Source organism: Phalacrocorax carbo, chromosome 9, assembly GCF_963921805.1.
Source record: "Phalacrocorax carbo chromosome 9, bPhaCar2.1, whole genome shotgun sequence".
Lineage (NCBI taxonomy): Eukaryota > Metazoa > Chordata > Aves > Suliformes > Phalacrocoracidae > Phalacrocorax > Phalacrocorax carbo.
Window position 1 is genome coordinate 18,503,112 of NC_087521.1, and position 12,384 is coordinate 18,515,495.

The window sequence follows — 12,384 nt, forward strand, 5'->3', positions numbered from 1 at the left end:
TGCTTACATCTTGATGCCTACATTTTCTTTAATCAGACTTTTATTTTTTTACTTCTTCACTTTCAGATTAGTAGCTGTTGCACTGGAAACATCAAATTATGTTTTCTGTTTTCTTCTAAAACTGCAAGTTATGTAATTTCCCAGTAAATAGAACAGCTTTCTTCCAGATTTCAGTTTGGAAAGAAAATGTGCAGGAAACAATTAGCATATCAAAAGACTACAGCATGTTTTAGAATGGACTCTGAGAAAGAAGTTGTTTGGAAAAACTAGGTAATTACACCCATACCTACTACTTTTAACTGAAGACAAACAACGTGATAAAGACCTTAATAAAAACACAGATAAATTAGATTTATTGTTATTTTCCTCCAATGTTTTTCATGTTCTTAGTCCTTCTTAAGAACATTCACTTTTTAAGAAATATTATCAGAGTCTCAAAAGCACCTAAACTCATGCATAAAACACTAGATACTGTAGAACAGTAACTCAATAATACTTTAGAACTTGTGGGACGTCTACCCCAGAAAGAGGTAAGGACACTAGACTTCATACCTTACTACACTTGAATTCAGACTGACATTGGAGAGAGTTTCAGTTTACCTACTATCTTACCATAGCAGTGTTACAGATGTGTTATATAGTACTTTAAACAATTCTTACATATGTAAGTTGTGAAAGCAAGCAACAGTGCACAACACTTACGAGGTCATGTTTCCATTCACATAGTTTTGGTTCAGGATTCGAGCCCAGCAGCCTGCGCCTACTTCATCATTGAAGGTACTGTAATCTTCTGAGGACCACAGTTTCTTCTTAGTTAATAAGGCATTTGGCACTGTTTTTGTTCCAGGATAGTGAGCCCTGCACAATATTTTAAGAAGAAAGAGCACTTAGCACAACAAGAAATATCAAAGCCTGGAAGTACATACTGCAGCAATGCTTCACCTCCTCCAAACTGAAAATTAATAACAAACTTGCTTTGGAATAATACTAATGGAATAGAATAAAATGGAACAAGAGGGTGCTATAATATTCCATTTCTTACTGTATTTGCATCAGTAGATTATTTCTTCTGATACATACCAGCAAATAAGTAAACATAGCCTTAAATATATCATGCAATTTCTAAACCTAACCTCTCGAGCTTAAAGCAAAGCCTTATCCTGAAATTGAGCTTGAAGATTTTCGTAACTGTAGCGTTCTAAATAGAGAAAATACATGCTACCTTGTACTATCTTAAACCATAAATAATTATAAAATCAACAGTAAGATACATTACTAGGCATTATTCTAAAAAACTTAACTGCATGAATGTCTTCGGACCTAAACATGAACTTGGCTAATTTTACACACCTTTTTAATAAACTCAGGTTTCAAAAAGGCATGCTAGCTGGACTTACAAAAATCACAGAGCTGTAAACTGAAAATAGTTGAGACATAACAAAAGCTGATTTTATTTCCAAGGTCTTCCTTAGTATGAGGGGAGATGCTTTCTCCCAAATGAAGACTGCTGACTGCACTCAATCACAACATTGATTCACTGTGCCAAATTAGTCTGACAAAAATAAAACCTGTCAAATTACTTGTAGAAAACAGGGTCTGGATTTTCCCCTCATTTAGCAGACTCACTGAACACACCAAATAGACACACTAAAATGAAACTGTCAGCACTGGGAAGGCAGGCGTAAATATTTCCTTTACTACTAGCCTGAAACTTGGTAAATCGATAAATTTGTGACAGGGAAAACTGATAAGAAATATCAGTTTTTCTAGGGTGACTATTGGGGGGTTTTTTTAATTATTTTTCCACCACTAGACAACAGGACATTTCCCAGTGTAGCAGTCTTACATTAACATTAGTGAAGCTATGTATGAAATAGATAGTACAGATTTTTAGCTATATCCTTCTCTGCTGTACAGACTACTGTATACTTCCCCTTTGCCTTGGAAATACGAGTACTGCCTTAATACCAAGCAAAGGTTTTTGTAATGGCATAAAGTGCGTAGCTTGCAAAGACAAGGCAAAGAAGGAATAATTTCTCTTTCTACGCTCCATATGCTGAAGAGCTGTTTCTTAAATATTAAGAGTCAACATCCACGCTGAATACAAGCTGTACTTTACAAAAAGAAAAGCAGGAAGAGGGGACGCAAGGGAGTGTTACAGAAAACTTTACATAAGATTACCCAGGAACAAGATTATAGAACTCTGATTTACTGCACTAAGACAGAGGGTCACCTTTAGTTGCATATGAGGGAAGAGAAATAATTCAAGACGTTAAAGACATGAAAGCTATGGAAATAAATTGGAAAAAAACAGGGATGGTAAACAGGATTAAAGTTACAGGGAGAACAAACAGGTCCTAGACGCAGACTCCTTCAGTGTATCTTCATTGGCAGCTTTGCCTCACTTAGAACCCACACACTTAGAACATCTTGTTTTGTCCCACTGGTATGTAATCAGGTAAAACAGTTTCATCACCAGTTGATAAATGAATAATTTTTCTCAGCTCTTCAATGCAATTTCTATTACTGTTAATTAACACAATTTTCACTGTATTTCCTTTTCACTTACACTGCTATTAACCAACAGGTTTCGTTTTACTTAAATTAGTATCTAAATTAGTCCTTAAAAAGTAGGACATGACTAAGGAGTGAGTAACTCCTATTCCATGTGATAACTAACTTTTTAAAAAAATAAGTATATCAATCTTTTTTTTAATAGCACTGTAGAGTATATACTTTAAAAAGACCCACCCAAACACATAAAATAAACATTTGCTATCAGATTACAGACAAGGCTTTCACACCCAGTATGTGCTGGACTTGTTGAACTCTATGTGATTTATATTTAAAGAAAACACTAGATCGTGCTACAGCCCTCTTTTAGGTATCTTGTGCCACTCTACAGCCTCAACAAATACCACAAGGTGTGTAGCAAAGAACAGGAGATTAGCTGTTTCCAGAACAGCATGCTCTGCTTCTTCAGTAGTAAAAACAATCTTTTTACTTCACTGGAAATGAAAACTCCTACAAAGGAGCAACTATACCTCAATTACTCTCAGAAAATAGTTGGTCCACTCAAGGACCACAACCACCTGGAGAGGCTCAAGTATCCTGATTAACAGTGCAGCAAAAACCAGACTCTAACACACATGCCCTTCCTGCTGCCTGAAAAATTGAGTGAGTTTATGCATCATCCTTATAGATGTGATGCTTCAGCAGAAGCAGTAGGATTTTGAATTCCCTGCTCAAAAGAGCAGTCAGACACACTATAACAGAAGACCATTGCAAAGCGAGAGGAAGAAAAGTGATGTATATCATGAAATGGGGGAAAGAATGGATCTTAGTGGAGAAAAGGTAACAAAAGGATTAGCAGGAACAGAATTACAACTGAAGTGATGCAGTGATAAGAGGTTTAAAGTTATGTAAGAATAATTTACCAACAGCTACTACGGTCAGTGTTTGCATTCTTTAAACCGCTGTCATTTACTTTACAAGTATTTTCATTGTTCCCTCCTTTCAACCTCTCTGGAACCAGCAGATGGTTAGTTCATCATCAGGGCATCTACCTACTAGAGTGGTAACAAAGTATTTTTAAAATATTAACTGTTATGAGATTAAGTGTGTTTTATACAGCAGATGATGAACCAATATAACACCAATGGGGGAAAAAAATCCACAGTTGCCTGTGTGGGGCAGCTAAACTAAATCAGATATATTAAGAGAATAACATTAAGTAAAGCTCTTCTATTTATGGATGGCAAATGCTGCTTTGCACAATTGCCCACAGTGACTTCATTTGGATAACTTAGCTAAAAACCATAAAATTTCGTGTTATTTTTTGCTTTGCATATAGCAATGACCCAGAAGGGAGGAAGGGGAAAAATCACAATAGGAATAGCAGGGGCTTCCACCATTTTTCTCTCATGCATCAGTACAAGGCTGTACAAATTAGAAAAAGATCAGCCTATATAGCACCATCACTACAATAAAACTTTGCAGAAAAGCACTACCTGTGAAAACCTCAAAATCTAGTGCTCAAAAACATCTCTAGAAAATAGAAACTGTCAGCTAACAACACTGTCCTTCCTACCTCTCATTCTGTATCAGCACACAGGCCTGGGACAGTTGGAATTCCCACTGCTACCATGTCATGACTCCGTCATCACGCAGTAATGTCATGACATCAGCTTGTTTTTCTTAGGTTGTTAACTTGGTCTAACAAATTTCTTTAAAAGGCTTGGTTTTCTGCAACACTACATTCAGCCAAATATGTGTTTAGAACAGATGTGTTTAAGAACACTAATCCTTCTAACCAAATGACATACTAAATTAATATTAGGTGAAAATGGAAGTTGTTACTCCTAAACTCACTGACACTTTCTACACATTTCCTATTTTCTTATAATTAACAGCAGGAAGAAGGGAGGGAAAATTTTCAACATGTAGAGTCAGAATAGTTTGGTCTCTAACTATATAGCATGCAAAAAATCTAATTGGTTTAACTGTGTTACAGAGAAGTAGCACATCTAAAGCACTCCTATGAGTGGCTGTGGAATTTGCAAGCCCATCCTTGAAAAACATTGTTTTCAAGACCTACAATATAATTTAATTGTGTTCAAATGAGTAATACTTGTTTATAATTCATTATACTTAATTTCACTGGTAAAATGGATGCAACCATAATAGCTCTGAAAAGCTGTTTGGAAATATCACTTTATAAAGAGCTTTAGTGACCTGGGTCATTCCTATGCAGATGAACATCTATTAATAGTAGTTTTACAATGTGCCTTCAAGGCTCCCTCTAATTTCTAGCCATTACAATATCTTGCAGATGAAGCCTGGATGCAAACAGTGCAAAACAAATCAAAAGCAGCAGCTTTAATCTCCTATCCAGTCTGTCTGATGCGACACCACACAGATCACAAATAACGTTACCAAGTCCAAATTGATTTTATGTACATTCATGTAAAGTCCAGGCTACCTGAAATACTTTTTATAGTTTCAAATAAAAAGGAAAGCCAACAATTTTCCTTTTAAAAGATACCATGATAAGATGTGCACCTGCAAATATCCAGTAGCCAACTAACTATCCATTACACAAGAGAGGGGTATTTCATCTCCCTACTGAGACTGAATCAGAGTGGTGACATAAAACTTATACACGCAAAGAGACTTAAGCAACTACAGCTTACTGAGATAGCGTAAAAACAGTTGAGCTTCAGGAACTGACTCTGGGTGCATACTTGTAGCTGCCAAAACACCAGAAAGGAAGCATGCTCACTACATTGCGATCATGGTAATTACAGTGGAGTTGCATCTGGTCAGAGTGAGTTCATAATTGCTTTCACTTGTTGGTCCACCCATGATCCAAGACTCCACTTATTAAAAAAAAAAAAAAACAACTATCAGGATACTTTCTGTTGTTCAGAATGGGGGGAGGGATTGATTTGGGAAGGAACACTGACTGCCCAACTGCATTTGGATGGAAAGCCATCATTTCTACACCCCCTGTGGATGAGACATATAAAAGATGAATGAAGAAGACTCAAGTTGAACCCAGGAACAGCCACATTCAAGCATGTGGTTGGGTCAGTCAAGTTTATGGAGCCTAATAATTAAGATTTAGAGCTACTATAAAAAGAGAAGTTAATAAGCAAGTCTTACACACATTTCCATTCAGCAGGCAAATCAGTAACCAATCTCAAATTTACTCTGCTACTTTTGCAAAACATTAGCATCATATGATGAAACCCAGAACCAGAAAAACAGGGCAGCTGGTTGCATGCTTTCCATACACAACCTTTCTATCAAAAGAAAATAGGAACTAAGAATCAAGTCATTATTTTAACTAAAAAGTATTATAGCCCCAATTCATTACTGGAGCATACCCATTTCTGTAACAGACCAGTGGAAGTCAGTAATTAAATGCTGCATACAAAGCTGTAAAGGTAAAGCACTTTTTGCATACCAAATACAAGAACCAAAAGAACCCTCAGAATAAACAGGGTTGTCCAAAAAGCCTTTAATTCCACAAAAGTGCAACCACAGCCAGTAGGAATATTCCCTGTGATAAGGAACTCATGATTCAATTAAAGGGTTGAGGCCATCACCAGGACAACAGCCTGTGTGATTTGAGATGGGTTAGTAAGACAGATTAGAGTATCATTTTCATTGCACATAAGAGTATAGAGAGGTAAAGCTTTGACTTGCTAGTTATAAATAAGCAAGATGAAGACAAGCTATGAACAAACCACCAAAGAAAGAAAAACAGAGAGAACCCCCTACCCAATCACATCGACCACTCCATGGAGCTCAGAGTCAAGCAGCAAGACAAAGGAAATGGGCTCCCACAGTCTATCGCTGGCTACGATCCTCACCTGCTGCAGACCATGCTTATCCAATGTGTATCTCAACAGCTTTGGGGGAAAAAAAGAAAAAGGACAGCAAAAAACAGAGATAAAGGACAAATAAAAAAGGGTTTTCAATTTGTCAAAAATTTATATTGGGAAAGGCAGCACTTTCTTCAGCACTATTTGAACATATTTCAGAAACACATCATGATCCAATTCTTGTTTTTACAACTTGTACAACAACGGTTACACCGAACAAAATGTAATAGATTGTCAAGCACAAAGTGCCTTCAAAGAAGGACACCTTCTTCTTCCTCCATCACACCAAACCCCAAAGTACATGACAAAAGGAAAAATTAAAAACATTTGGTTATTTTCTTACACACACAAAACTGCATATAAAGTTAACAACAAAACATACCACATTTCATGCAAGATACTCTATTTGCAGATCAGCTACTTAGATGTTATAATGCTAAGGGTTAGGCTACAAGGACTGCACACAGGGCAAGGACAACTAAATTATAAACCTTGTGAAAGCACAGTAAACATTTAATTAAGAAGAGTTGATTCCCCCTATTCTCCCTGCTAATCAACTATTTCAGTTTAACAGAGAAGCAACACAAATGAGATCACTCTTCCTAAACACAACCAACACAAGAAATGAGAAAAAACCCAGACACACACACCTGATTACTCAACTGCATTTTATTTCAAGTTTTAGAATTGCTACCACTTTACACATCCCTAGAGATATTAAGGCCTTGAAAGTCAATGAAACAAATGTAAAATGTCACATAAGACCAAGGATGTAGTTTCTTGAAGTCCAGAGGTCCCCTAAACAGCATTTGCTGTACCTGTAAATTCAGGTAATGTCAAATGCCTACCTACCTTCAAATCATTTTGTGTATTTCTAGCATATATAACCTTCTCTAACAGGTAACACTACCTGCAGGAAACCGTGCTGCAAGATTTTTTTTCTACAGATCAGAATCTGAACTAGCTTACGTGCAGTCTGACAGTAGTCTGAAACATCAAGATTTCCTGCCCGAAAGTCTTAAGAACTTTGTCTGAACACAATATTAGTATTACTTCTGCATTCTATTTTCCTGCTACATCTTGTATTAGAATAAGGTAGTATTTGGTCTGTAGACTTAACATACATACAAAGGCTAAAGTATTTAGCGATTAGGGGAAGTTTCTGATGACTAGAGAAAAACAGTTTTAATGCCTATCTTCAAGAAGGAGAATCTGAAGGCCCGTCACTCCAGCCTCAGACCCCGGGAAGGTTACAGAGCAAGTCTTCCTGCAAGCCACTTCCAAGCACAAAAAGGATAGGAGGATGACTGGGAACGGCAGCATGGATTTACCAAGGCAAATCATGCCTGACAAACACAAATGCTTTCTACCACAAGATGACCACCTGTGCAGGCAAGGCGAAATCAGTGGATGTCATATACCTTGACTTTAGCAGTCTCCCACCAAGGTGGATAGAGAAGTCCAGCCAGGGTGCAGATTGCTAGCAATGTCCCCATAGACTGATATTAGGGCCAATACCATTTGATGTCTTTATTAAAACTCAGGGACCTCACATTTTGCTTTGGTTGCACACATAGCTTTTGCTTTTCAACCAGGTGACCTCCAGAGGTACTGTGCAAACTAAGTTTGTCAATAATTCTAATTACAAATAACATCCCAGAAATAAGACATGAAAAACATACAAGGCTATTATACCAATAAAATCTATTTTTTTTTAACTGAGAAAAAACACTATGTCTTAAGATCAGTTACATAAATCCAAAATTAAGTTTCTAGCTTGTGCTTTGAACTGTGTAATACAAAAATCCTGTTTTAAATTATGGCAAAAGCAGCATGGCCCAAAATCATAAAATAAATCCAGAAGGCAGTATTTTCTATAATTAATCTTTATTTTTCCAAAACCTTAGCATAGTCTTAGAGAAGATAGTTCATCATTCTCTCTTACAGCAAATGCTTTCTACTTCAGAGAGAGCAAATAACAGTGAACTGAACTTGTTCTTTCCATCGAACCGAGAAAGCATTCCTGGATCCTAAGACTGATGATTCCTCTAAAGTTGCAACTATATTAACTATGAAAATCAACAGAACAAGAATCCCTTACATGAAAGCCATAGTCACTTACAAATAGTTCTTAAGTAAGTCACCCATTTTTGTTGTTCATTAAGACTTACCGTGATTTCTTAATTTTTTTAAGTGACAGATACTAGGACACAGGAAAAAAAGAGAAACTGAAATGGCAGCAATTGTTTCTGCTATTTGATCATTGTATTAGAAAATACTCATGCTACATCAACTAGAAGTAAAATAAGATTTTTTTGTCTGGTAAATAAAAACTGACGAAGGTAGGTTTTTTCTACCACCCAACATACAATTACTGTCCACTAATAATGACTTACAAGTCAAATATAACTTAAACAATTGAGAACCATGGAAAAACATTTACAATTTATGTACTTCTAAATAAACATCAGAAAAAGAAATATTGTGGAATACATGCAAGTCTAATTGCGTATTGGCATATAGGCCTTTAAGAAAGGACTTGCCAAATAGAGCTATGGGCTCTATAGGCTTTGTTAAACACAGCAAATAAAATCCATGCCTAACACAGAAGACATAGTACTGAACCATAATACATCCTGGGAAAAAAAGAAATATGAATATATACTATACAAACATGGAAATAACACCCATCAAAATAATATAGGAAAGCAATAGTGAAGACAGTCTTGCAAACAAAATAAGGAAACACACCGTAACACAGTTTAAGACTTGAGCTTCTTTTTTTCCATTTTCAAGCACTTTATGAATACTGGGTAAGTAATCTGATTTAGTAGCAGATAAAGACTTTTCTTCTTCTAACAAAATTCCTGTTTTCAATGGCAAGTGCTACAACTCATTGGTATGAAATGATGGCAAGAAATATGTTCAGGAAGACTGCTCCTTCAGCTAATGAAACTGAAACACACTGAATGGTAACAGCTTGATAGCCTTTGCCCTAGTGAGAATATATTAAGTTCTCTATCCTTCAAATCACAAGCCAGCAGACTGCAAATATGGAGGGGGAAAAAAAGACATAGAAACTTTACCTGAAATCTACTTTAGATATGATTCAGATTGCTAATGGTATTTTAGGCAGGGATAAAGCTCCACAAGGAGCAGGGATATCAAGGTAAAAATTACCTGATGTGAAAAAAAGAAAGGAAAGGAAAAAAGAAAATGAAAGGAAACACAAAGAAAGGGAAAGGTTAGTTACTCTTTGTCAATGGATGCCAAAGCAATAATTTCAATTTTCTTGATAATTTCTAAATAAAACAATATAAATTTAATCCCAGGTTTCCATTCCAAAATAGAAGAACTAAGAAGAAGTCACAGAGCAGGTTATACTTAAAAAAAGATTACAGAACAATGTACAGGAGAGGATTTCTGAGAAAATAATTTAAGACTATTTAAGAAAACAGACTGACTAGCAGATTTTGCAAACAACTAGACATGGTTATCTAAGAGACATACAGATACAGTGTACTTTTAGTGACTTCCTGAACCTGAACATTTGAAGGGCAGACGCCCAAATACTATTATCTTTTTCTAGGTCAGCAGAACTCTGTGCCATCAAGTCAGCATCGGCTGAGAAACATGCTGTTCTCATTTTGTACTAACCTGAATTTCTTGGTAGATAACAACACTACTTACTGCACAGGAAATATTCTCTTAACTTCATTTTTTGTGATGGGGTGGGGGGGAGTTGGGGAAAAATCTGTATAACATTCAATTAAAGCCTCTGACAAAAAGAACTTTCATCTTTAAAAGAACAACTAAAACATGCCCATGGTCCTAGAGGCTATAAACAAAAACAGGTACTCCTAGCCTCGATTCTGTCAAGCTCTTAAAGAAATTAAAACCATTCACACTCAGTGCATTCATTCTACAAGTTTCATTGGCATTGACATAGTAACTAAAACATTTCCTAATGCACTATAACTTACTGAGGTGCAAATCTTGCCTAACGTAAGAAAGTTATAAATTTTTAAACCGAATGTGTTACTGCTGGCATTATAATCAGTATTTTGCAGGCAGCCACTTCAGGTGATCAGTGTTTAGAAGGTCTATAAAGAAACTGCTTTCATATGTATTAAGTCCATTTAACTGACTTACTGTAACCTTTTAACCATGCATTAGTTTAAACAATTATAAGCACATCACACCCCTTTAAGTATAGATGAGGATAACGGTACACTAGTGACCACAAGCATGTTCTTATCACAGTAAGATTAAAAACAGAGGTAAGCAAGTTACCGAACGTAACACAAGTGAACGGTTTATACACGTATAGGTGATTTCCACTGGAAACATGCTATCATTTTTAAAAACGTATTTATAGTTTTTAGAAATCAGAAATTACCAAGAAAGCAAGAGTAGAAAAATAAGTATGAAGCTGGTTGACAGAAACAAGACAGTAAGAAAAGTGTATTATAGAGTAAGAGTGCAGGCAAACAATCAAGTTACCATTTGCTAGAATTACAGCAGTCGGCATTCCTAGCTGTTAGAATTGAGATGGTTGTATTACTTTAAAAACAAACTTTGGATGCTTGTTTTTACTTCTACTTTACTGTCTGTGTGTGCACTTCTAATAGTGTTATCAGATAAAAGCAACAAACAAACTCCTAGCTTTCAGACATGACCAGAAAAATCTCAAGCAAAGAACATGCAGCAGGGAATGCTGCAAGCATGGGAAGTCCCAGGGTGGTAAGTTCCAGTGTGAAAGTTCAAATTCACCTGAAACTAAAACTGTTGCAGACTAAGAATTCAATCCTAAGGTTTTTTTCTGACTTTGAAGATACACATGCAGGTTAGCTAGAAGTCTCCTGTCATTAGCTAGTGCTAAGATAAGAAGCTTACAACATGGCTCCTAATGGAACACTTGAAAGAAATGATGGAAGAGTGGTAAGGTTACCTTACACAGGTACTAAACTGAAAGAAGAGTGGGAGACAGGCATGGGTAATCTGTCACCACTGTACATGATGACAAAACTGGGAATGGCTGGGAAGTATAAAATATATGGCTTCTCAAAATGGAGATGAAGGCTTACAGAAATGAAGCAATAAGCAATGTGTAAAACTCCTCCCTTCTCCCACACTTACCCGACTACCTCAACAGCATCATTAAGATAGGGATCAACTATCATCTCCTTTGAAATGTTCCAATCTCCATCCGCAGCAATGATGCCAATGTTCCTGAGACCCAGTCTGTCCAAAGATTGTCGAAGTACCTTAGTAACAGATAACACCACTTCATCAGCCTTCATCAGCCAGGCAACATGAAAATTTAAGACTGAAAACAATTTTAGAACTGTAGGAGTCTTCTCTGGAAGCATTGGTCTTCAGACCAAGATGGATAAGAAAAGTTCTCAAATCTCAAAGGAGACCCATAATGACAACTAAGACAAAGTATTTTTAACACTGAAGGGAAATCTATGGCATCAGATAGCCATTACACAAAAATGGGCTTCTCATCACTTGGATTACTTTTGACACCCCGTGTGCATATGCGTACTCTACTCAGACACCCTCAACATACTGACTCATCTATTGCATGCATTTAATTCATTACATATGAGTAATGGATTTATCATAAAGTCGTCACATTCAATTGATCTAAAAAAAATGATAACTGGCTAGAATGTGGAAGTGGACACTCCTCCACATGTGATCAGAAGTGAAAGTTAACCTGATCCAAAAAAAAGTATATTAAGAAAACAGGGATTGAAGTCTTAAAACATAAATGACCTTGTAACCATGCGGTTCTCCACAAGAACAGAAATCTTTGCCAAACATCTGTCCTTTTCAAGTGAAGAGCACCTAAACATTCTTTTCACTGGCTGTTTTACTGACCAAAAATATCCTTGATGTTTTAAGTGTCTGATATTTAAGTTTACCCATTACTTGGCTCTTACATGTCTCACTAATTCTCAGGGACATAATGCATAAAATTGGAATT

The 12,384-nt window shown here is 36.3% G+C and overlaps 1 protein-coding gene across 2 annotated transcripts in view; it reads right to left on the reverse strand.

Moving 5' to 3' along the window:
• The window catches only part of GALC (galactosylceramidase), a 41,911-nt gene that overhangs the window by 15,242 nt on the left and 14,285 nt on the right, over positions 1–12,384 (reverse strand). The window contains exons 7-8 of one of the 2 annotated variants that reach the window (XM_064460522.1): positions 6,286–6,416; positions 703–858 (exon numbers count right to left, since the gene is read on the reverse strand). In XM_064460522.1, coding sequence (XP_064316592.1) covers positions 703–858; positions 6,286–6,416 — 287 coding nt within the window. Of the gene's footprint in view, positions 1–702; positions 859–6,285; positions 6,417–11,528; positions 11,657–12,384 lie in introns of both variants that reach the window. The other variant, XM_064460523.1, reaches the window with a different exon arrangement.